Source organism: Desmodus rotundus, chromosome 11 (assembly GCF_022682495.2).
Source record: "Desmodus rotundus isolate HL8 chromosome 11, HLdesRot8A.1, whole genome shotgun sequence".
NCBI lineage: Eukaryota > Metazoa > Chordata > Mammalia > Chiroptera > Phyllostomidae > Desmodus > Desmodus rotundus.
In genome coordinates, this window is record NC_071397.1 from 82,482,867 (window position 1) to 82,506,954 (window position 24,088).

Genomic DNA, 24,088 nt, shown 5'->3' on the forward strand with positions numbered 1-24,088 from the left:
GGTAGCTCTCATAAAAAGTGGCTGAGTCCAAGGTCCAGAATGTAAAGACCCAGAGGGGGAAAATGTAGAGCAAGTATGGTATCTCATAAATGAAGCTAACCAATCACCCTACAAAGTTGGAGTTTATTATCCAACTCACCCATTAAAAACCAGTACTGTACCTTAAATGCGACAGACAGTAATCTTAGGCAATTTAACTTGGCATGAAATGATGCAATAACTCGTTTTAGTTTAGACAAAAGATTTAAAGAAGCAGAACAATCAGGAAGAGGATCCCCTTATTAGTTAACATAAGTGGAGCCAAAACGTAGAGGAAGTTTAACGCAACTTGCATGATGCTGTCGTTTACCCAGTTACGGGCTCTCGACCAGTTTATATCCTGCGCAAGGGAAATGCAGGGCCTCAAAAGTTAAAATACATGTCAGTACAAAGCTATGATAATTAACACAGTGTGATACAGATATAAGAGAACAGTAAACACAGTCCCAGGAGTACTGAGAATGTGGCATATGAAGTGTGACATTTGAAATCAGCACAGAAAAGTGGGACGATTTAATACTATTGGGACAACTAATTTTCAGGTGAAAATATATTATGAATTGAATTGTGTCCCCCCAATAGGATATTTTGAAGTCCTAATCCCTGATACCTATAAATATGATCTTATTTGGAAATAGTGTCTTTGTAGAGCTAACCAAATTAAGACTCCGTCACACTGGATCAGCGTGGCCCTAATCCGATGACTAGTGTCTTTACAGAGATTTGGAAAGGGACACAAAAGGAAGAATGCCACGACAGGAGAGACTGAATGCCGCAGCCACGACTCAAGAAAGACAAAAAGAGCACCTCGTTTTAATTTTCACTTTTGAGGAGAAATCATTTTCCATAATTTACTTATTTTAGTCATCTAAGTTGTATCAATTAAAAATTTTTAGAGTATTAAAATTAATTTAGAGTATTAATTAAGAGTACTGTCCTCTTAGCATTTCCAAGAACTCCTTGTATAGTGTAGATGGACATTAACTAGTTCTTATTTGCTCCTCATGGAGAATTCCCTGTTCCCAGCAGAGGCTTCCAAGGGCTCCCACACCCATTTCCATGGCTTTGACCACCATCTCTGTGTTAGAGATTCCTCAACCCACAAGGTCTGGGAATAAATGCGCTTTCCCGCACCCCCCCACCCACCAAAGAGCTCAGAACAGTGTTCTGCAAACTAGATGATAAATACTGAAATAGACATAAAAGGACCATTTTTTAAGGATTAGGCTATTTTTAGAACTATGTTACAGATTAGATATGAGTAATTAGAAAACGATTAATGCATGGGAACAAGCAAATGGATTAAAAATGTTGCAGTTGACTAACTGCCTAAATGCTTGAATAAGTGAATACAAAAATAAAATTTTAAAATCTTTATTTAAAAGCCTTTAAATGTAATGTTCCATAAAAATTATATACATGTTTCTACAATATTTACATATTCTTTTATTACTTTTTTTGGTTTGAATTCGATTTTTAAATGAAATTTTGAAAAGCTTCCAGGATTTCTTCCGAAAGTAAACATTTAAAAATACTATATACTGTACATAAACTTCCAAATAAAAACAGAAACAAAAGCCCACAGAAGCAGAGAAAAGGAAAAAAATCCATTATGTCTGCTGAAGAGTTAGAAAGGGCCCTGGGGAATCACTGCCGTCACAGGAAGCAGGATTATGAGAGAGCACTCGCTGTTCTCACTAACCCTCTGTTGCACACGGAAAGGTTCACACGCAACCACGGTCTGCTTTAGTCACTGCAGCTTTCAGACCAATGCGACAGTGCCGGTCCCGCTCTTTACACTTTCACCTAAACCAAGGCACTCCACTGGGTTAATATCAACAAAGACGCAATTTCTCAAATCATGATCTTTTCATGAAACCACAGCAGAAAATCGTTCAGGACAAGCAGAACCTTTCAGGTTGGCGCATCTTGGCTGATCTTATGAAAACTCTTTGGAACCTGCTGTGACTCTGTAACCAATCAAGGACTCTTTACCACCTTCATCCACAGGCAGATCCACCAACACGTGGGGCTCGTAACCAAAGGAGGTGGTAGCGTTTCTCAGCATTACAGGCTCCGGTTCTCCTGTATTTACTTCAGTTTTGTTATTTGGAGGAAATTCTGAGTCAGATAAGCTGTCCGACTCCACAACGCCACTATCAGAACCATTTCTGGAGTGGTGAGAGTTTAAAGCAATGCTGCAGGGTTCAGACTGATTACTGCTACTTGAATGGCCAGAATCCGCTTTCCTTACTGGGGTCAGAGAGCTACCAGGGGCCATGCCAGAAGTATTTTCTTCAGTGATCACCACTTCTGTCTCACTAGAAAGGTCTTTGGGTTCTGCTTTTCCTGGATCGTCTTCAGTCTGTGTGCTTGAAATTGTTGCTGGAGACCACTGCTCTTCCCAGACCTTCTCGTTTTCAAGGACAATTGGTTCGTAGGTGATGGGTGATACATATTTTGACTCAGATTTTGCCTCTGAAGAGGCATTTTTTACCACAGATACCTAAGGAAGAGGAATCAGATTTAAAATAACAGCTATTAAACTTATGTACCCATCTTCAAAAAAATGGTTCTAAGGGTTAACGGACAACTAAATATACCACTAAATGGCACATTTAGAATAACAATATAATAAAATCTGATGGTTGCCTTTTCTTTCTTTTTAATGAAAATATACTAGGTTAAGAATACAAATGATTTTTTTAAAGTTACTATCTCAACAGTGTACGTTGATTTTTGTGTATTACCTTTCCCACGTATGCACATTACATTTGTAATGGGAGTCCAGCTACTTACATATATTTTTACCACGCACCTTCACAGATATAATTTCTATTGGTTCATATAATTGCTTTACACTGATGATTAAATAATTTCTCTAACAGTAGATATTAAAGTGTTAACAAATTTTACTATTTGCAGAACATGCTGAAATAAATATTCTTACATATCTTTTTATTTGTAAAATTATCTTTCAGAAAAAAGTCTTAGGAGTGGAATCACCAAGTCCAAAGGTGAGGCATGTCTGTGGAACTACAACACTATGCATCCACTGTACGCTTATCTTCCCACCAGGGCTGTGTGACCTTTCAACCTCATACCCCAGTCGTACAATTGCTGCTGCTCTTGGAGACTCAGGTTTATTTTTCCTTCTCCAGTGAGTGTAAAACAGTATAACATGAGATTGCTGTGTGCCTAATTACTAGGAAGAATGAGTATTATAATATGTGAATTGTCTACTACTTGTTGATAGTTCCTATCTACTTTAAGTGTAATGTGTTCATAATAAATTTAAATGTGACCTTTGAATGTCACAGATATTATTCCTGTCATATTTGATTCAGAAAGCTATAATTATTACTATTCTAATGTCCTTTTCATCATACAAAGGATTTTAAATGTTAGACATTAGAATGTCAAACTTCTATTTCAATCTCACTTTTGACCATGTTGCTTTCTATACTCCAACCACAGTGGAATGTTTCTGTATTTGCAGATTATCAAAGGCCATGCTTTCTTGAGGCTGGACCTTAGCACATACTGTCCCTTGGTACCTGGATAAACTCCTATCAGTCCCTCAGCATGGCCTCTGGACAAAGTCCTTGTTGGGACGTATATAATTCCTTTGTTGAACCTATCACACTGTGCACCCACTCAATACTTACCTTTTTCTCCCACCTGACTTTAAGTTCCTTAAACAGACTTGTCTAACTGTACTTCTGCCGCATGCATAAAAAAGTACCTGGTGTGTAGTGAAAAGTATGTGGTTTTGAATGTGTGGTAGTTTTAAGTAACTTTCCATCGGTGACATGTTGCTAAACATCATTTTACTTCTAAAAACTTTTAAGAAACTATCAAAAATGTTCAAATCAACATTTTAGTGTATATAATTAAAGAAAAAATACTTAAATACATTACCAAGGACTTGGGTAACATGATGCTTTTTCTCTTAAATGGATTTATTTTCTTGATGTTACAACACACAACTACCAGGGTAAGTACCAGAAAGAGCAGGACAGCGGCAACAATGGGAATCCAAACAGAATCTGAAAAAAAAAGAGAAAAACCCCAGAAATTGTAATGAAGATGGACTACTGCTATAATCAAGTAATTATAAAGTCGTTGAGCAATTCTTTATATAGACAGCATCAGGGAGCGTGGTCAGAGGGTTATGGAGCAACGGCACCAAAGTGAGGAGAGATGAGTGAAAAATTACGCCCCCGTCCTAGACAGCAGCACCTTCTTCCCAGCTCCACAACCCTAGACTCTCTGTGACCATGCTGTCATGGCACAATGCGGCTAAAAGAGCTTTTTCCCTAACAACTTCCTTACAGTGCCAACGTAGGTGTCCAGAGTTACGTTTTTATCTCAAAGAGGCAAAAGAAGAATTTAAAAAATATATTTCTACAATCATTAAAATATAATTCTATAAAATGTCTATAACTCTTAGAATAGCCCAGTCCCACTCCACGGAATTTGGCTACATTTTATACTGAAGACTGCCAATACTTAGGAAGACACACAGATGTACGCACACAGACACGGACAGGGAAGCTGCACAGGAGCACGGTCCCCCGACTCTCCCTTCGGAAGACTCGTTCCGGAGCGCACTCGTCTACAACCACTGCCCTGTGCCCTGTGTTTTTCTCTAAGGCTGCCTTTACGGTCAGTGCTGTTTTTCACAAATTAACAGCACTCTACATGTCATGGGGGTGGTTGGCTTCTTTCATGGCTTTTCATTACCTTTAATTTCTATTCCAAAGTTGTTTCTTTGGAATAGTAATTCTGGAAGTCACTACTAAATGAATGCTTGTAGCATACCTGTTACGGGATGTGAAGACAATTAAAGTATTACAACAGTAAAGAGGTAAAAAATAACTACATAAGTAAACTAGCACTGGGCTCAGGAGCACTGAATGGGCAGGCGGGGACGAGCCACAGCGGTGCCGCCGTGTGGCTGCAGTATCAGCCCAGTTTATCATTCAGGCGTTTTTTTAATAGTTAAGTCTGGGTCATTTGCATTCTTTTCAAATTTTATATATTAAGATTTAATATTTTAAAATAGCATTAGGCAAACTGGCATATAATGTTCTGCATTATTTTAGGTCACCCATTTAAAATCCTTGTATAAAGGCCTTAAAGTTATTAGTATTACATTTTAGGTGTTTGGTCTGATTCTTCAGCCCAGCTTTTCATTCTTAAAAAGATATTTGTATCATAAAATCTTTTGTACATTTTTAACCTAGAAAATATATTCTAAAAATATCCTAACAATTGAAAAAAGATATATACACAAAGTCATCAAAACGTGATTTATTATAGAGAAGAATGTATAAATAATCTCAAAGCCCAAAAATTGGGGAACATTAAGTAGAATACAATCTAATGATGAAATATTCTACATACATTGGAAAATAATAATAAAGTATGTGAAATAATATGGAAAAATATTTATAATATATGCCTAAATTAGTATACCAAATTATATATACTATACAATATTATCATGGTTATATAGAAAAAAACTGGATGGAAAAAGCCCACCAAACTATGAGAACTAAGTATTCATTTTGATGGTAGAACTACAGATAACTTTGTTTTCTTCTGGCTTTTTATATTCTATAAACTATCTGTAATGAATATTTAAATTTCAAAATGTCAAAAAGGCCCAAATTTTTGTCATGGCGCCTGCCACTTGAGGACGACAGTTCCAAAGTCCTGCTATTGCATACATCCAACCACGCGCAAAGAAAGGATGAAATAAAATAATTATTTTAAAATGTTATAAAAATGACCCATAATCCATTATTTAAACTGATCTATATTTACTTTTTTAAAGATTTTATTTATTTTTTTGGAGAGAGGAATCAGGGAGAAAGGGAGAGAAACATTGTAATCTGATGCCTCTCACATGCCCCCAGGCATGTGCCCAGAAGGGAATCAAACCGGCCACCCTTCCGTGTTGGGGACAACAACCAACCCGCACCAGTCAGGGCTGTATTTATTTTTTAATATTAATTTCTAATGCTCGTGCAGTTCACATGTCACAGAATTTTAAACCATTGACATTCCCACTATTCAGTTTTTAAACTTACTGTGCTCATATAGAACATACATGAATATATATTGTATCTTGAATATATACCATCTTTCTATATATTGAATAAATTGACTTATATGCATAATCCTGAAATACAGACATTTATGTACAGTTTTATGTGTTTATTACTTTATCTTTCTTGTATGAAAAGGTTATCACATGGCTTTCTAAATTGGTTATTTTGTATCTTTTAATGACTGACAAATAGCCTTATTTGCAATTCTGAAATGCTCTGAGGAATGGAACTATTTTTAAAAGAGCAGAGATTATGCCCTGGCTGGGTGGCTCAGCTGGTTGGAGCATCTTTCCGTACACCAAAAGGCTGCGGGTTCAATTCCCGGTCAGGGTGTATATCTAGGTTGCAGGTTCCATCTTTGGTGGAGGCGCACACAGGAAGCAACCAATTGATGTTTCTCTCTCACACTGATGCTTCTCTCTCTCTCACTCTCTTCCTCTCTCTCTAAAACCAGTAAGAAAGGCAGAGATTACTGAAATTGAAAATTTCCTTTTTTCACACTATCCTATGTTAGTTATCACTCCCTATATTTAGGCAAAAATGGTAAGAACTTACCGTCTACGCTGTTATGACCAATAACGGAGACACAAAGTTCTTTGGACTTTTCAGTTTTCAAGGGCCATAGCTCCACCTCGGAGACCCCTTCTGCTGAAACACAGTACTCAGGAGTAAGTAAGGACACTGGGACAGCTAAGTAGCACCAAGTCCCATTGCAGTCATCTTCCTTCAGGATGAGCTGTGTGGAAAAAGGAAACAACGAAAACACACGACTCCTTTTAATCTGGAAAAACAGTCACTGTATTTATGTTGCCCAAACACAGGGAAAACATCCATGTGATGAATGTTGAGCAAGTCGGAAAACAGTGTTGGTATCTAACAGTAAGTCAGTCTGTTACTTCAACATAGCATGTTGCTATGAGTTCATCGAAATGTTCTTAATGGGGATTATAAATTTTAAACACAAATAGCAGGAATGTTTACCGTCAGTTAAGTCAACAAATATTCATTAGTCCTACTTCCATGGTGCTAAAAACTTAGCTGGTGAGAGATAAAAGCATCTTATAGGAAGAATAATGAAGGTATTATGCAAAGGCTATAGAATCTCGGGGCAGTAATATGAGGAAGGGATTGAAGCAGTCTGGGAGTTGGTGCTCATTCACCCAGCCCAAGTGCGTGGGTCACCTGTGCCAGGGCCTGAAAACTCAAAGGCACAACAGTGGTACCTGACCTCAACTTACCATACGGTGCAGAAGAGATAAGAAAGGAATGTGAAGGAGTACCGAGTGCAAGAGGGCAACTTAACGGAACAAGGCATAACCAGACCGTAGCAAAGGAAACAGTGCACTGCATCAGAAAAGAAGTCAAAGGGGAGCTGATACTCCGGCTGAATACTGAATGAGTAAAAATCTGCCGAAGGTGGTGAAGAAGGACATTCTACGGAAGAGCACATTACTTACAGGGAACTAAGAACAGCAAGTGGTTCACCAAAGCATGAATGCAAATAAAAGCTGGAAGAAATGGGGAGATGGGGTTGCTGGTAAGGATGCAAGAAGCCAATCACGAAGGCCTTGCAGGCCATACCAGGAAGGAGAATTTAGGTATTATTTTGTAGGTGATGGAGATTTGTTAAAAGGTTTTAAGCAGGGATGTAATGTGGTTAGAGATGCACTTTAGAAACAACGCTGCTGGCTATCAAAGTGACGTTTTAAAACCTGAATGAGATGTCACTCTTCTGCTTAAAATTTTCCAGAGGTACAAAGCAACAACTCACTTAGAATAAAAGTCAAACCCCTCCAGTGCCCTGAGTGCATCTGCTTCCACACTCGGTGGAGCCCTGCTGCTCCCTGCACGTGCCCAGTGCCCCTTTGCCAGGCCTTTTGCCCAAAACACTCTCCTCATCATCACCCAGGGAGCTCACCCCTCACCTCCGCCAGCCCTAGCTCCAGTCATGCCTCGTCCAGCAGGGGAGGTCTGCTCTGCCACCCTACTCTGCCAGAAAATCCCTGTGCCCCTAACCCCACTGCCCAACTCTCTTCCCTGCTTTTTCCTCCACAGCACTTATCACTGGAGTGTTGTTTGTATTCGTCGCTGCTCGCTCCTGGTGCCCAGAAGGCACACAGCACGTGCTTGGAAGATATCCTTAGATAAAGGAAAGGCAGCACCGTGGCAAATGGATGGAACAGAATCATTCTAATAAAAGTGTGGTCTGCAAAACCAGTGCCAGCATGTAATGATATGCCCACAGCACTACCATTAGCTCTTTCTCTCAAAAACACTGACTCCAATTAGAGCTACATGATTTTGTATTACTACCAATGAGGAAGGTTAAAATTATCCTCAGCCTACCAGTTAAGAAATGAAAATATCCAGGTTAATATCCTAGATTAGGGCTATGCTGTTATATGAGGCAAAGAAAAAACTTAAAGGTGCTCACCTGGGCAGTGTTAGTGATTAACTACACCACCAATTCCAGTCAACGGCCCTTATGTACATCACTTCATTTTTCTTACTGAAACCTAAGACCTGTAAGTCTCGCCTGACTACTCACAAGCATTTGCCTTTCTTACACTACATAAACAATTTGTGCTAATGAGAGAAAAATTTCCCCTGTGAAAAAGATGAAACGAAAACACATACCAGAGTTCCATTCACTCTCACATACACATTGTACGTGAATGTGGCACAATGTTCTCCATCATATACGTCTTCCAGCTCTTGTTCAAAAGCTAAAGGGTGCAATATATCAACAATGATTTGGTCTCCCCTTTTTCGGGTGCTCAGTTTAGGTGGTCCAATTTTCCCTGGTGGGGGCGGGAGGAGACAAAAAAGAAGTAGAATTAGTTGGCCCTGGAACTTTATAGTACATTTTATAAAATGACCAACATCAATCACCCACTCCTTTTGTTGCTGTTCTAAAGCAGCACCACATTTAAACCATTCAAAAAAGATCTGGAAGATATTCTAAGTATCCTTAATAAAGAAATGTTTACTGTATCTTCTCAGTCAAGAAGTCTTCTCATCTAATATAAACTCCTCTTTAACAGTTTAAAATCTTTTTAAATCCTACAGAAAGATAGCTGGTCATGAATCTTGGTAAAAAAACAAAACAAAACAAAAAACGAACCTTGACACACTAGAAGCTCTATTAAATTATTTTTCCTTCATTTTGGTTCTGTAGATTTTTAAAAAGTAGTCTTCTAAGAAATGTTTCTGAAAAGGCATTTTAGTTATCTTTAAATCTTCAAAGAAACGCTTTGTATCTCCAGCACCTATGAATGTTTGGCGTGAAGGCTCTATAAAAGCTCGCTAAATGCATTCGATTTTGTATTGTGAAAATCAGACTTAGATATTCATTCATTCAACAAATATTTATTATGTGTCTTTGGGACTTTGTTGGCGAACCATTTAACTGCTCTTTACATATTTACTGTATACCTACTGTGCGCCAGCAAAGTCTGTTTTTACTCACTAATGTATCCTCAGGGTCTAGATTATATTCTGGCACAGAGTATGCCTTTAACAAATCTGTGTGGGGAAAGCATGACATACAAAGGGTGTAGTTAACCGATGACAAAAGCGTGACCTTGGGGAATAAGACTATTTCAAGGGCAAGTACAGGAAGGGCTGTGGAAGAGACCAAATAGGCACAGTCTGAACAGCAGGAGCAGAAGGAGGTAGTGGTTGAAGTGATGAAGCATGAAGCTGGACGAGGACAGAAGTGAAGCTGGAAGGCACAGCACTGAAAGACTACGGGCTTCTTTCCCCAGGAATGAGGGTATATGTAAGAGCTATGAGGTAGGATTGCTAGTCAGAAAAGAGGAATTGGCACTGAAGATTCTGGAGCTTGAAGTGATGGTAAAGATTGGGTATACTATGGCAATGGGATGCTGGAAGCATGAAGAGCTTAAAATTACCGGGATTGAAGAGATTACAGAATTCTGGTATTTTCTGAATGTATGAAGTTGGTATTAAAGTCCCCACAGGCCCTGAGGATTTAAGGTAGAGAGGAAAGATAAGAGCATCTGCCAAAGTCCTCAGTGAATGTAATTTAGAAAAGCATGACAGAGAAACAGGGAGCGGAGCGGAAGGGCAGTGCAGAGTCTAGTTTGACAGCACTGATCCGCATATTTACATGGAGTGGAAATGTAATCGTTTAACAGGGGCAAAGTGATGGGTACCTCAGCCCTATTTTGGGGGGCATGGGAAAAGAGGAAAATGCAAATTCCCTAAATTGCTCCAAATGTTTCTTGGGCATTGTAATGATTTTTAGCAATTGCTAATAAAAGCAAAAATATATAGAAGACATGTGCAAGTACTCTCAAATTTTAAATTTAGATGTGTATACATTCTACTCACATTGTCTGCATAAAATAAATTCTTTTGACTCTGCAAAGGCCGATTCTTCTTGTCCAACCCTGGCTTTAACTCTGGCCCAGGCAGAATTTATTGGATCACCAATCATGGAAAAGATGTTACATTGATGATGAGAGGTACTGCAAGCAGTACTCCATGTTCCCCGCCTAAAATGAAGAGGAATAAAGAAACACAAACATAAAGAAACACATCTCTGTCTATGCTTTGCTTTTCATTCCCAGCAAGGAGCTGGTAGAAAGAGCTAAATAAGAATAGGACGGAGAAGCTAGACAGAGTAGGAAGGAAACCCTTACTGTTTGGTTAGAAGTACTACAAATTTCTTTACAATAAAGAAGCTCAATTCAAATTACAAGTTCTGTACAACCACATTCCGCATGTAATTTTAAAAAACCTGCTCTTTAGCCCTGGCCGGCTGATTTGGTTGGAGCTTTGTCCCATAAAGCAAAAGGTCAAAGGTTCAATGCCTGATCAGGGCGCTATCAAGGTTGGGGGTTTGGTCCCCAGTCAGGGTGCACGTACAAGAGGGCAGCCAATCAATGTTTCTCTCTCACATCAGCATTTCTCTCTCTAAGAGCAAAGAAAAAAATGTCCTTGGGTGAGTCGTAAAAAAATCTGCTCTTTAAACTGTAGTTTCCATGAACATACATCATTACTTAATCACAGAACCCAACACATCGTGAAGACTCGTGACGCTTGTCAAAATTTTTTTTTGAAATTTCTGTCTTTTTACTCAACAGTTAGTATATACTACATAGGAAGTAAGATGGCATTATTTTTAATACAGAACTGTAACCTTTATTTATTGTACCTTAAAATCTGGTAAGTTAGTGATACTTGTCTACTTCAATTCTGACAGCAAGAACTAAGGGGCAGGAAGCATTCTGAGAAGAACTGATTTACATCCTTGGTGAGCGCTTCTGAAAATCTACAAGCAGTTCAGGAAGTTCTGCCACATGAGAAGGAAGGATACTGGAAGGGATCCCAGAGAATTATGGAATGTGCAAGGACCTATACAAAAACAGAATAAAAGGGACAGAAGAGTAATACTCACTCGTAGGTTTTAACCTCTACAATAAAAACTGGTGTCTGCGGTATGGCTGGGTAATCCCAATGCACAGAAGTATTTAAGTCATAGGCCTCGATAGTAACATTGGTTGGCATAGGCACTGTAAGAGATTCAAAAAGTTAAATAAACAATAGTAAGAAATTAACATTAACATTAGCAAACTTGTAAGAAGCCATGTTAACCAAATATAAAAATTCATTTTTTAAAAAAAAAAGTAGGATTCATCAGAATAATAAAAATATTTAAACTGGGAGATTTCTAATTTTTTTTTTGAAAAAGGTATAGAAAAATTCTGATTCATTTTAAATTACTGAAGCAATACTGTAGTATAAGAGAAACACAAATATAACGTGAGATAATAAATTCCTACCTTTTAGGAGTTTGTTTGTTTGTTTTTTTGCAAAGTCCATTGAGAAGCTTTTTCTTCCTTTTTTATATTTTATTGACTATGCTATTACAGTTGTCCCAATTTTCCCCCTTTACTCCCTTCCACCCAACACCCCCAACTCCCTCAGGCAATCCCCACACCATTGTTCATGTATAAATGCACTGCCTATTATAATAATAATCCTCTTAATCACTAGAATTTTCTATGTATGACACCACAGATTGTATTTGTGTCTAGAGAAGAACTGGCTACACCAGGGATGGCCAATTTCACTCTAAAATACCACCGCCCGCGCTCTCAACCCTGGACCCAGTTCCATTAAACACCCTCAGTACCTTCTCTACAGCACAAGACGGACTCCTAAAGACGGACTGAAGGAGCCACTGGCCCTTCCGATTTCATCAACATTTTGCTCTCTGGGTGTGCAGAGCTTTTAAAAAAACAAATCCAGTATTTCTTATTGCCTATGCTCTTTTAAACAATTTCAGAAAACTTTGGTTAGTAAGATGTGAACCATATTAAGTCACTTGAACATATTTTCATCAGACATTACCAAAACTGTAATCTAGTCATTAAAAGTAGCCATTTCCCCCTGGTCAGTGTAAAAGGTTATTGTTCACCAATCCTAGGAAAAATGCATACATACACACATCTCCTCCCTTTCCCCTTCTGCTTCTCCTCCCTTCCTTCCTTTTGATATGAATAAACATGCAGGTATTAGATACAGTTGGTAACATAGACACAAAATGGAAAACTCTACTAAACATGATTTACTTATCCAATTAAAGTAAATAAATGAATGGCAATGTGGCTGAGGTTCAGTGGCTTCCTAACGTAACTTATCATCCTCCTCAGAAATTCTGAGAGCTACGAGTGTACTTTTTAAAGCAATGTTAATGACGATTACTCAGGTTTGTATCAAGTGGACTGGTTCTAACAAGAAAAATATTCCCTGGTGAGGCATTAAGAAATCTGTGTTCTTTTCTGCTATACTACTAGTCATTTCAGATTTCCTCATCTGTCAAGTAAGGTGTTAATTTCACACATATACAAAAACCAAAAACCAGAATTATCTTCTGGAGGGCGGGCCCCTTGTAGTACAGGCTTCCCCCACCAGGTGAGTATTCTAGGAACTTATCCGTATCAGTGTACCAGCTGGCGCTGTTGTGAGAGGCTGCGCTTGGCTTCGGTAACTTTATTTTGAAGACTCTTTCAACACATTTGCCCATTTCGTGATGGGTGATTTACAAGTGTACCTGCCCACACTGTGCTGAGTGTTCAGCAATTTTTGAGCAAAAATGGCATAACCCTGGTGCCCCACCCTTCCTATTCACCCGATCTTCCCCGTATCTCCTGGAGTGACTCTTTTGTTTCCCTAGATGAAAAAAGTCCTCACGGGGAAACATTTTGCTGATGTGGAAGAGGTGAAACAAAAAACAGTAGAAGCACTGAAAGGCATCAAAATCGATGAATTCAAGAACTGTTTTGAGCAGTGGAAAGAAGTCTCGATATATGTATTGCACCAAATGGAGAGTACTTCAAAGGTGACTGAAGTTTAAACATGTACGAATAAGTACACAATTTTTTACAAATAAATTCTGAGGTTTTTTTGGGTCCCTCCTTGTACTCTATAGACAGAGTACGACATTCCCCAATCTACTTACCAACCTTTCTATGGGAAGGACAAACAGCAGTAAAAAGATGTGAAAGGGCCAGAGTAAAGGGGCCAGTGAGTAAATTGTTTTTGTGGCTTTGAAGTCACTTGACACAACTCAAAAGTGAATGCTCCAAGTTAAAGCATCCAGACCCTTCCTGAACGAGTAACTCTCAGATAAAAAAATCCAACACCCCCAAACTGAAGATGCAGGGCCATAGGTATTTTCACAAAGATTTCTTCTTACAGTGCAAACAGAGAAAGGGCATGAGAAATCCAGATGAAAAAAAGTAAAAAATATCAAATAAAGACTACTGCACTTTTCTCAGAATATATATTTTTCACAATCTACCTCCTGAATGGTTTTATAATGTTGATAAAATGGCTATTTTTCTTAATGCTTCCCAATTTCTTCTCTTTTTATTTTTTTCTCTCTGTTTTATTGGGATATACGGACATACAGCAATGTTTAAGACATACGGCATGACTTGACTTAAATGCACAGAAAAATGATAACCACAGTAAGTCCAGTTAACACCCATTACCTCATGTAGCTACAAGAAGGAAAAGCAAAACCAAATGTTGTTTTCCTTGTGATGAGAACTTCTTGGACCTCTTCTCTTTCTTAACAAATGTTTGGTACAGAGAGCAATGTTAGCCATCGTGTTGCACATCACACCCCCACATTATTTTCTTGTACAAGTTTCAGAACTAGGGCTCTGAGTGAGGGGGACACCTAAAGTCCTTCAAGTCTACCTCACCTTCTATGTAACAGTTCCCCAGCTGGGTCAAGTACCACAGTATCCCCGCAGTCTTCTCTTATTCCTGTCTGTTTGGGGACCTATTCTGGTTTTATCACTCATTCAATCTTTTAAAATATGGGGCCCAGATATGATGCAACAGATGTGAATGAAATACTTTGTTTCTTTTCTCTCTGTCTTTTTTAAAGAGATGGGCATATGGGATAGTGGGTTATACTGAACTTGTAATTAACTAAAATCCCCCAGATCTTTCACTGAAACCACCGGCCAAATGAGGGCTTACCCAATAAACACCTGCTCATCCACTCTCCTGACCTGAACCCAGGATTTCATTCCTGCCTGTTTATTCAACTTCACCTACTTGGGTCTGCTTGGCATGCCAATGAATTCTAACCGGAAGTGACAAACCCTGGTCTCTGGCAGTAGTCATTTCTCAAGACTAATTTGGACTAAGTCATTATAAGTTGAGAAATAACTTAGGAACTGAAAAAATAAAATAGGCCTTTTTAATCTATGGAAGGAAAAGGAAGAAGAACGAGTTAGCTGCTGAGCCTATTTTAAATTTCTCCTATTGATTTGGATGAGGTTTCTTTTCAACACAATTTCTCAAATATAACTAAATAATACTTTAAAATACATGTTAAAATAATGACGCACATTTTAAAAGTTCCTACGTGACAAGGGAAGTGCTTGACTTTTTTATGCATCATCTCAGTTAAGCACACAGCCATCCTATGAGGGAAATAATATTATTATACATGTTTTTTACCAATGACAAAACAAAAGCTTAGAAAAGTTATCTAAAGTCTTGACAATACGTAAACTTTCATTGATGTTTAATTAAGAAAAGAAAAAGAAGATCAAAACTGTGAACAATGGCAAAAAATACAAATCTATCAACAACTGAATCTAAAAAACAAACTAAGCAAACAAGAAGAACAAAGATAAAATCATGGATACAGAGAGTGTTTTGATGGCTGCCAGATGGGAGGGGGCTGTGGGGGAATGGGTGAAGAGCTAAGGGGATTAAGAAGTATAAATAAGTAGTTACAGAATAGCCACGGGGATGTAAAGTACAGTATAGGCAATGGAGTAGCCAAGAACTTATACACATGACCCATGGACAATGGTGGGGGGAATGCCTAAAGGAGGGGTGGGTGGAGGAGGGGAAAGGGGAAAAATCAGGATAACTGTAATAGCATGATCAATAAAATATAATTTTAAAACATTATATTAAAATATATCTGCTATTGGAAAGAAAAGTGAAAATAAGCTGCTTAAGTGTTATTTTTATGATAGTTTAATAAAATAAGGGGGAAATAACCTCCATTTATAAACAGGAATTGGAGATGGTTGTTTTCTGATGACTTCACAAGCACCTGCTTCAAGTAATTTTACCCGATTTATTGTACTATCTCAATTAAATGATGGCCACTGAAAAATCTGAACAGTGTATTAAAGTAAATCATTTTCTTAGACTGTACATTTAGAACAGACAGTTCCTTAATAAGGAAATGATGAGTAAACTGATTTCTTCCTGTCAGAAATTCACTTAATTCTGGTTCAACTCTCATTCTCATTCATTAAAATGGAACCATTAATTATTCATCTAGTTCATACAACAACTGCATTATTGCTGGGTGCTGCCAAATTTTATAAGGTAGCTCTTTAAATGGGTTATTTTTCTCTTCAATTCTTTAAGTATTTTTTTATGTAGAACTGAAATGTGGAAACTGCAAAGTCCATATGAATCATGAATCAGAGTAAAATGAGGAAGAAAATTATTATTAATACTTGTTCATTAAGTATAATTAAAATGTATTATCTTAAATATCTTGAATCTCTGAAATAAATAAAAACAGAATCTAAAGAAAGTAATGAAAAATGTAAACACATGCAGAGCATTATCCTCAAATCAGAGACTGGGTAGAAAGAAGCACAGCTGAAAAAGTGGAGAAGGTGAGTTAAGAGCCCCACCCACATCTGTGCTCAAGTGCAGTGTGTTCTTCAGATAATACTCACAGTGGGAGACCAAACTGGAAGAAGGCAGCCACTAGGGGGCACTGATTCACTTAAAATATATATACTACTTTTATATGTAAAAGTATCTGAAAAGTGAAGTACTACTAGTTATTAGATGGCACACACGGACTTACTTTCCCTATAAATGCACTTAGGAAATATTAACAAAAGACCATAATTGTAATATATTTCCAACCATTTGGATTTTTCACACTCTGGCTATAAACCTTTGCCTGTTTCCCTCTTCGTACCAGGTTCCCTCATCTAAGATGATCCTCCAAACACGCAGTCAAACTCAGCACTAATAAGAGTTAACACACAGAGGGTGTATTAAGTTCCAGGCACGGAGGAGTCAGGGAAGCTAACTGAGAGGCAGAAGCAGGTTGTCCCTGTGGGTTTCCCTCCTTTACTCTGAAGATTTTGCATTTTAAACTAACTTTAAAAGCAGACAGAACACAACAAAACCTAGAGAAATGCACTTGATAAACTGTACTGGAAATGCACTGAGAAACGGGTGTTTCCAACAGCTGTGTTTACGAAATGCTGACGTCCAGAAGGCTACAGCAGATCTTTTCATGGGGGACCGGCAGGCAATTCTACTCCCAGGGCCTGCTTCAAGAATGTTGAAACTGTGCAGCTACAAGAGGTACCATGCTCAGGAGGGCGCTGTACTCTGAAGGGAGGGCCTGACAGTTGGTTTAACACTCTGCCAGGAACCCGAGTCATGCTTTTCCTCTTTTCCATATCCAGTCACCGAGTTCTGCTGACTCAGCCTTCTACACGTTCGTCCAACTGTCCTCTGCATTTCAACTGCCACCTCTAATCGACTCCCCCCAGGCTTAAGCAGCTACCAACTGGACTCCCTCCTTTCATTCTACCCCCAAACTCTTTTACCAGATAAATGGTTTTTCTAAGTGGCATATCTAATCCTGCACAAACTCATTTCTCCTCCTAAAATAATCCAATGGCTGCCCACCGACTGGAGCAAGGTATGCTGAGCATATTCTTTTGTTAGTTCAGCACTTGTACTTCTTCTGGAAACATTCCTTTTCTTCTAGGAACTCCCCTACTGCCATCCTCTGACACAATGTACTTCCCGAGTAAGTTGGCACCTGACCCAAGCTGGGCAAAATTCACTTGGGATTTTGTTATGATGGAAGAAGCTGCAAAATGTCAAAACCCAAAAGCTGTCAACAGCCACGACTGCTGCCAACTAGGGAAAGTTGTCAATGCTGAGGGTCAGTAATAAGAAATGGGAGAGTCTTGGCAGTTCGACTTCCTGGCTCAGCTTTCCGAAGCCCAGCTGGCATCTCCACCTTTCTGTTTACTTCTTGCTGAGAATCTCTGAGCTGATCAATTCCTCTTTTTGCCTAAGTCAGGCAAAGCTGTGTTTCTACCCCTTGTTGTTACATGTGACCATGACAAGGCACTTCATTAACTGGATCCTACCTCTCCACCTCACACACATTTTCTTCAATAAAATGCTTAATGTTCCACCAATTCAACATGCTGTTTCACACCTCCTTCTCTGCAGGAGAAGCCTCTCTGTAACCTCCAGTTCCAACTCTGGGGTCATCTTCTCTGACTCCCCTGGTCGGAGCCAGGTACCCATATGTTCAAGCCCTTATGTACTACAGCTACCCTTGTGGATGACTAACTTGACCTGTCAATGGCAGTTTGCAGAGTAGTTAAGAACTTGGAGCCTGGAGCCCAACTGCCAGGCTCTCCACTGAGTACCAGGGAGGAGACTCCACAAGTTGGGTAGACTTTTCAGTGCCTCGATTTCTCATCCATAAACGGAGATACCAACAGCGTCTTCTTTATAGGGTTGCCTTGAAAATGAGATGAGGAGAACAGTGCCTAGCACTTAACTGTTAGCTAAATACTCATGATCCTTGAAAACAGAAACTAAGCAACTCCCATTTTTGTATTCCCAACACCTGGTACAATGCCTTCCCCAAAGACTATGACTACATGGTTGCTTGACTTTTAAAGAACAAGCCCAAGGAGAGCTGGCTATGGATGCGAGACACCCAACAGTAAGGGGCGCACGGAGTAAGTCCTAATACAGAGCTTCAGACCCAGTCTGCCAAGGATGATGGAGGTTGGGCCCCCCGACCCCTTGCGGGGGAGTGTTAGCTGTGGACACCGAAGAGGCACTCAAGACTAACGGAGTGTCTGATAATTTAGGTTTATCCCTCTTGACGAAGGGTTTACTGATTTTATTAGAGGTCCGAATCACCATTACACAGAGCTTTAGAAAAGCGTATTCTCAGCATCTGTTTCCTGGGAAATCTCAATAGGCAGGCAGAAATAAACTGCTTCCAAGGACTAAGCTACGCGGAGACTTACCACCTGCCTTGTCTGGCTCGCACTGCACCACTCGCAGACGAGGATGGCCAGTGACTGCCACCTAACTCTCAGCTGGCCAAAGAACAACTTCGCCCCATCCCTGAGGATTCTGGGTTCCCCCTAAGAGTATAATATTAAGTCAAGACCTGTCGCCACAGTTTACAAATGCTGACCAAGAAACCCACACATTAAACATAAATGAGAAGAACTGAAGAATTGAGAGTCCTGTTTTGTTGCTTCTACAAGAATGAGAGGGAACCGAGGAGTGCAAACCGCGGAGACCCAGAGTCGCCCACCCGGCAGCCGCCACCTTAGGGCTCGACGCCCCCGAGCGTCTGCGAACGGGGCCAGAGCGGGTGCGGCCCCGCCAGGCGGGCGTTCCCGGAGAGGGAGGCTTCCTCTCTCCCCTCCCCGCCCCCTCCGGCCCCATCCAGCCGCGGCCCCGCCGCACGAGACAGTACCCGAGGACAGCTTCGGATCCGCGGCGCTCATCTCAGCCAAGCTCGCGACTTGAGTAACGAGGACGAACAGAAGCAACGCCATACTGCTCCCGACACTCCGGGAGCCGCCCAGCGCGGCGGCGGTGGTCCCCCGGCGCGGGCCTGCGCCTGGGCTACACGTCACTTCCGCCGCCGACTACCAGAGAGCCCCTCCGAGCCTGGCAGCGGATGGACAGTGAAGCCTAGGTCAGGATGGGAGGCGGGACTAGACCCAGCAGGCCAGTGGGGGGGGGGGGGGCGGAGGGAGGCGGGGGGGGGCGGAGGGAGGCGGGGCGGGGGGGGCGGAGGGAGGCGGGGCGGGGGGGGCGGAGGGAGGCGGGGCGGGGGGGGGCGGAGGGAGGCGGGGCGGGGGGGCGGAGGGAGGCGGGGCGGGGGGGGGCGGAGGGAGGCGGGGCCGGGGCGGGGCGGAGGGAGGCGGGGCGGGGCGGGGCGGAGGGAGGCGGGGCGGAGGGAGGCGGGGCGGGGCGGAGGGAGGCGGGGCGGGGCGGAGGGAGGCGGGGCGGGGCGGAGGGAGGCGGGGCGGGGCGGAGGGAGGCGGGGCGGGGCGGAGGGAGGCGGGGCGGGGCGGAGGGAGGCGGGGCGGGGCGGAGGGAGGCGGGGCGGGGCGGAGGGAGGCGGGGCGGGGCGGAGGGAGGCGGGGCGGGGCGGGGCGGGGCAGCTCGGTCTGGGAAGCGGTAGTGGGCGGGTGAATAGAACCAGAAGGCAAGGCGAGGCCAGCTTCCAGGGATGACGGGTTTGTGCGGAACGTGGGTCCAAAGGTTTTTTTCGTCTTGGCACCACCTCCCGGGCTTCTACTTCCTATTTCCTCAGTATCCTTGGGTTGCAGAACTTTGCTCTAGGCCACAACCCTGCCACAATCATTTTACTCTATTAGATTTAGCCATCAACGCATCTGGGAACCTGGGAGTTTACAACAGAAAGGGCTTAAGTGCCTTCTCTAATCCCTGCATTTGTATTTGAGGAACCTGAAGCTTCACTGTGAAATGATTGTGCAAACTTCCACAGACCGAGTCAATTTGGCTTGGCCAAAATCTACATTATTCCCGGGGGGTGGGGGTAGGCGGAGTCGGGAAACAGCCTGTATTACCTTTATAGCAATTAAATATCAAATAGCTATTTATTCAGTAGCTTCTCCTGAGATCTGCCCACTTTCACATATGCTGTTATTCCCCATCTCTCCCATTCCTGTGCAGCCACAGTGAATGTGCATAAAGCTAACTACCTCACCTGCTTCAAGTCTCTGCTTACCACCCTCTTTTGCAAAAATTTGAAAGTACAGACCACCTTCCTTTCTTTTTATACTGCCTTACTAATTTTATCATGGCATGTAGCACCTTCCCCTACAGTCTACAACATGCATATTGATATTTATTTTCTCAGGCTCCATAGGACTGAAACCGTTGGCACTCAGTATTTGTTGGATGAAAGAATGCATGATACACCAGCGTTAAGCGAAATTTTAGAGAGGAAAACCATATGAAAGTACTGCACGAACTTGAGAGGAATTTTTAGCTGGATCATTTTATTTCTATTAATAAATTTCTGAGCTCAGCACTTCTCCAACTTCAATGTACAGGTGAACCATCTGGGCGGGGGTCTTGTTAAAATGCAGATTTGGATTCAGTACGTCTGATTCGGGTTGGGGCTTGGGACACTACGTTTCTAACAAGATACTTGGGGTTATCAACGTCACTGGTTCTAGGGCCACAGTTTGAATAGGAAGACTTTGGCTCCATTTAGTCAAAATTTGGGGGAATATTTTGCTTGATGTGTTTATGATGCCACTATCTTAGTGCATTCAGGCTGCTATAACAATATGTCACGGATTGGGTGGCTTAGGAAAAACAGAATTTTATTTCTCACAGTTTTGGAGGCTAGAAGTCCGAGATCAGGGTGTCATCATGGACCACTGAGGGCTGTCTTCTAGGTAGCAGACTTCTTGTTGTAACGTCACATGATGGAAGAGGAAGGGATCTCTCTGGAACCTCTTTAATAAGGACACTAAGTCCCACTCATGATTTAAGCACCTTCCAAAGGCCCAACCTCCTAATACCATCACCTTCCAGAGTTAGAATTTCAATACGTGAATTTGGGGGGCACCATAGCGCTCACTATAGGAACGGCACTTTCTAGTCACTGTAAGGATGCACGGATAAATAAGGACTGATCTTTGCTGTTTAGGAGTTTATGGAGTAGGCCGGAACATAATACTTGGTTCAGTTCAGTAAACATTTTTGTAGCAGCTGCCACAGGTTGGGTTACCCAGGAAGCAGAGTCTGGGGGTAGATTAGGACACAAGACATGCCCATGTATGCTCTTTGGGTCAGCCTCTTGAAAAAGAGGCGGAGGAGACAGGACTGGGCAGAGGCAGAAGCTGAACTGTCATCGCAGCAAAGGCTTCAGAGGCCCTTGGGTCTGCAATGGCCTTTTAGAGGTATCTTGAGTTGCTATGACTAGCTGGGCCTTCAACTGCCAGCATTGATCAGACATTGGCTGCAAATCACTCCTGGGAGTGGACATAATTTGGGGCTGTCCATTTTTCTTTTTTTAACTGAGGCATTCTCCAAAGAGTGCTGAGAGCTGAGGGTTTCTGCCAGCAATGGGGAACTGGGAGGCTAAGTCTTCTATTTCTGAAGGGGGATCTGGGCAGAGCTTCAGAATCGGCATCTACCACAGCAGAATATCCTTTTGAGGCACTGTGCTAGTCACTTGTAGACTAAAGATGTTTATTAATTCACTAAATATTATTGGGTGCCACTGTGTGTTTGTCCAACATTGCTACACACTGAGATACAGACCTGAGCGAGACAGGCCCCTGCCCTCCTGGAACTTACAGTCTACTGCGGGATTAAACAAGCATTAATCAAACTATTACACAAATAATTACTGAAATTGTGGTCATCGTTATCAAGCAGAGCAATGGATTTACAATAGCATAGACAGAGACTTAGCTTAGTCTAAGTTTTAAGAAAATTCTTTCCTAAGGCAGTTACAATTATGTCATGAGGAGAAGGATAAGGGAGAATTGGCCTGGATAAAGCTGAGGGGGGAGGGTAAGGGGGGTCACAAGCTAGTAAGAGAGGTAGAAGGACGATTAGTAAAATATATTTAAAAATTCAATATATAGATCTTATATAGCTACACAGAAGGCAAATGAGCAGTGCCAGTTTCCTTGGTAAAAACCCAGTGCCTAATGGCTAAAGAATATCCAAGTATAAGTTGGTCCTACTATATCCTCTGGTGAGCTTTTAAAAACCAATGTGGAGTATGGGGTGGATAACTCCAGAGCAGTGCAACCCTGAAGTGCTGCTCTGGAGCAAGGCTGCGGTTTGTAGTCCACACTCAACACAGCCCAGAGGAAGGAAGCTGAAAGGCCATGTGAATGGGAACAGGATTGGGTGTGCACGAAAACTGTATACTTTAGTCTCCTGGCGCTGTGCATTTCCTTCCCCTCTTCACTAGAGCAGAAATGTCTGCCGGTTTCCCTTTAAAAGAGGCAGATTGAAAAGTCTGTGGCATTTAGTTCTAAATTCTGATGTTCTATAAATTATAACCAATACTCCCCTCTCACTCTCTCTATGCCCTCTAGTCTCACTCTGCCCATGCCTCCACACTGCCCCTTTCTTAGCTCTGTTTTTGCCGTAGCACTTACTATCAATCACAAATATGTAAGTACTGAAATTGTGGTCAGCATTACCCAAAGAGAACAACTGCACCTAGACAAGTGTCTAATCATTCCATTAATATTGAGTAAGTGTTCAACATTTTGCAAAAAGTCTTCTAGTAGATGGCTTATCTTTGAGCACTGCCAAAGATAGATGCTGCATACAAGAGAGTGGCTGTGACAGACATTTTCAACTAGGTGACCACTAATAACCTTTCTCAATGTCTTTGTACCTTGCGGTCTTCCTACTATAGAGGCTCTAAACGCTCCATACTCACTTTCCCAATATTCACAGCAGTTAAGCATAGTCATATGACACAGTTCCAGTGAATGAGACCTAAGCAGGAGTCTTCCTGCATGCAGGCTTGCACGTGCAACAGATGCAATCGGAAAGCTTGCTGGCCTTGACCCTTCTCCTATCTTCCTGCCTTCAATGTAGACACGTGCCGCCTGGATCCGCAGCAGCTGTCTTGCAGCCAGGAGGCAACATGATTGAGGATAAAAAAATCAACAGCTAAGTGGAAGAACAGAAGGATAAGCCTGAGGTGTTGATTTTAGCCTTGAGTAACTGAACCAATGTCTGCAACGACCAGTAGGTGCTAGACTATTGTTATAGAACAAAAAATAAAGTCTTATTGATTTAAGCCACAGCCAGTTTGGTTTTCCATTAATTGAGCTGAAATTTTTCTCACTTGGTGCCAGGCCAATCTAACTAAATTCTCTTTCAGAGAACTGGGATGTAAACCACAGTGGAAGGGAAGATGGCTGGGGGGAAGGGGGAAAAGAGAAAAGAAGAAACCACCAACTCAAGGACAGAAAGTAGAGCACTAGGATGGTAAACAAAGAAGATCCCTGTTGAGGAGAAAACAAGTGGCCCAGGCCTTGAAGCTGCAGCTGTGGCCAGAAACTTCGTACCACTTTGTGTATCCTGAGCACTGTTCCCTCACTGCAGCCCCAGAGGACCAGCTCACTGGTGACTGTTTCCTCTTCTGACTTTCCCACACAGCTTCACCAGACTCACTTGTCACTAGAGGTAATCTGAGTGTCTCTGTCCTTGCAACTAAAGGAGCCCAGCTAATAAGTTCTAGCCACGGGTCCTCAGTCTCATAAAGGACTGCTACCATGTTTGTTTAGAAAACACTTCTCAAT

At 41.6% G+C, this 24,088-nt stretch overlaps 1 protein-coding gene and 1 long non-coding RNA gene across 2 annotated transcripts; one reads left to right on the plus strand and one right to left on the minus strand.

Annotated features, from left to right (window-relative positions):
- Positions 1-1,397: 1,397 nt before the first annotated feature.
- On the minus strand, positions 1,398-19,370 carry IFNGR1 (interferon gamma receptor 1). Its single transcript, XM_053914008.2, has 7 exons — positions 19,237-19,370; positions 11,584-11,698; positions 10,515-10,678; positions 8,796-8,959; positions 6,714-6,894; positions 3,961-4,088; positions 1,398-2,545 (listed from the first exon to the last, which is right to left on the minus strand). The coding sequence occupies exons 1-7, from the start codon at positions 19,316-19,318 to the stop codon at positions 1,979-1,981; spliced, it is 1,401 nt and encodes a 466-aa protein (XP_053769983.1). The 5' UTR covers positions 19,319-19,370; the 3' UTR covers positions 1,398-1,978.
- LOC128779540 (uncharacterized) lies at positions 19,332-23,579 on the plus strand. The gene is made up of 3 exons (XR_008425570.1): positions 19,332-19,461; positions 20,656-20,851; positions 23,379-23,579. It is a non-coding gene; the product is annotated as an uncharacterized lncRNA (long non-coding RNA).
- The last annotated feature ends 509 nt before the right edge of the window (positions 23,580-24,088 follow it).

Excerpts from the sequence above, each read along its gene's own strand:
- IFNGR1 (XM_053914008.2), bottom strand. The coding sequence starts at position 19,318 with ATGGCGTTGCTTCTGTTCGTCCTCGTTACTCAAGTCGCGAGCTTGGCT. Across the intron at positions 8,960-10,514 it reads ATTTATTTTATGCAGACAAT|GGAAAATTGGACCACCTAAA; the intron begins GTGAGTAGAATG and ends CGCCCCCACCAG. Across the intron at positions 2,546-3,960 it reads TCATGTTACCCAAGTCCTTG|GTATCTGTGGTAAAAAATGC; the intron begins GTAATGTATTTA and ends CCTCTTCCTTAG.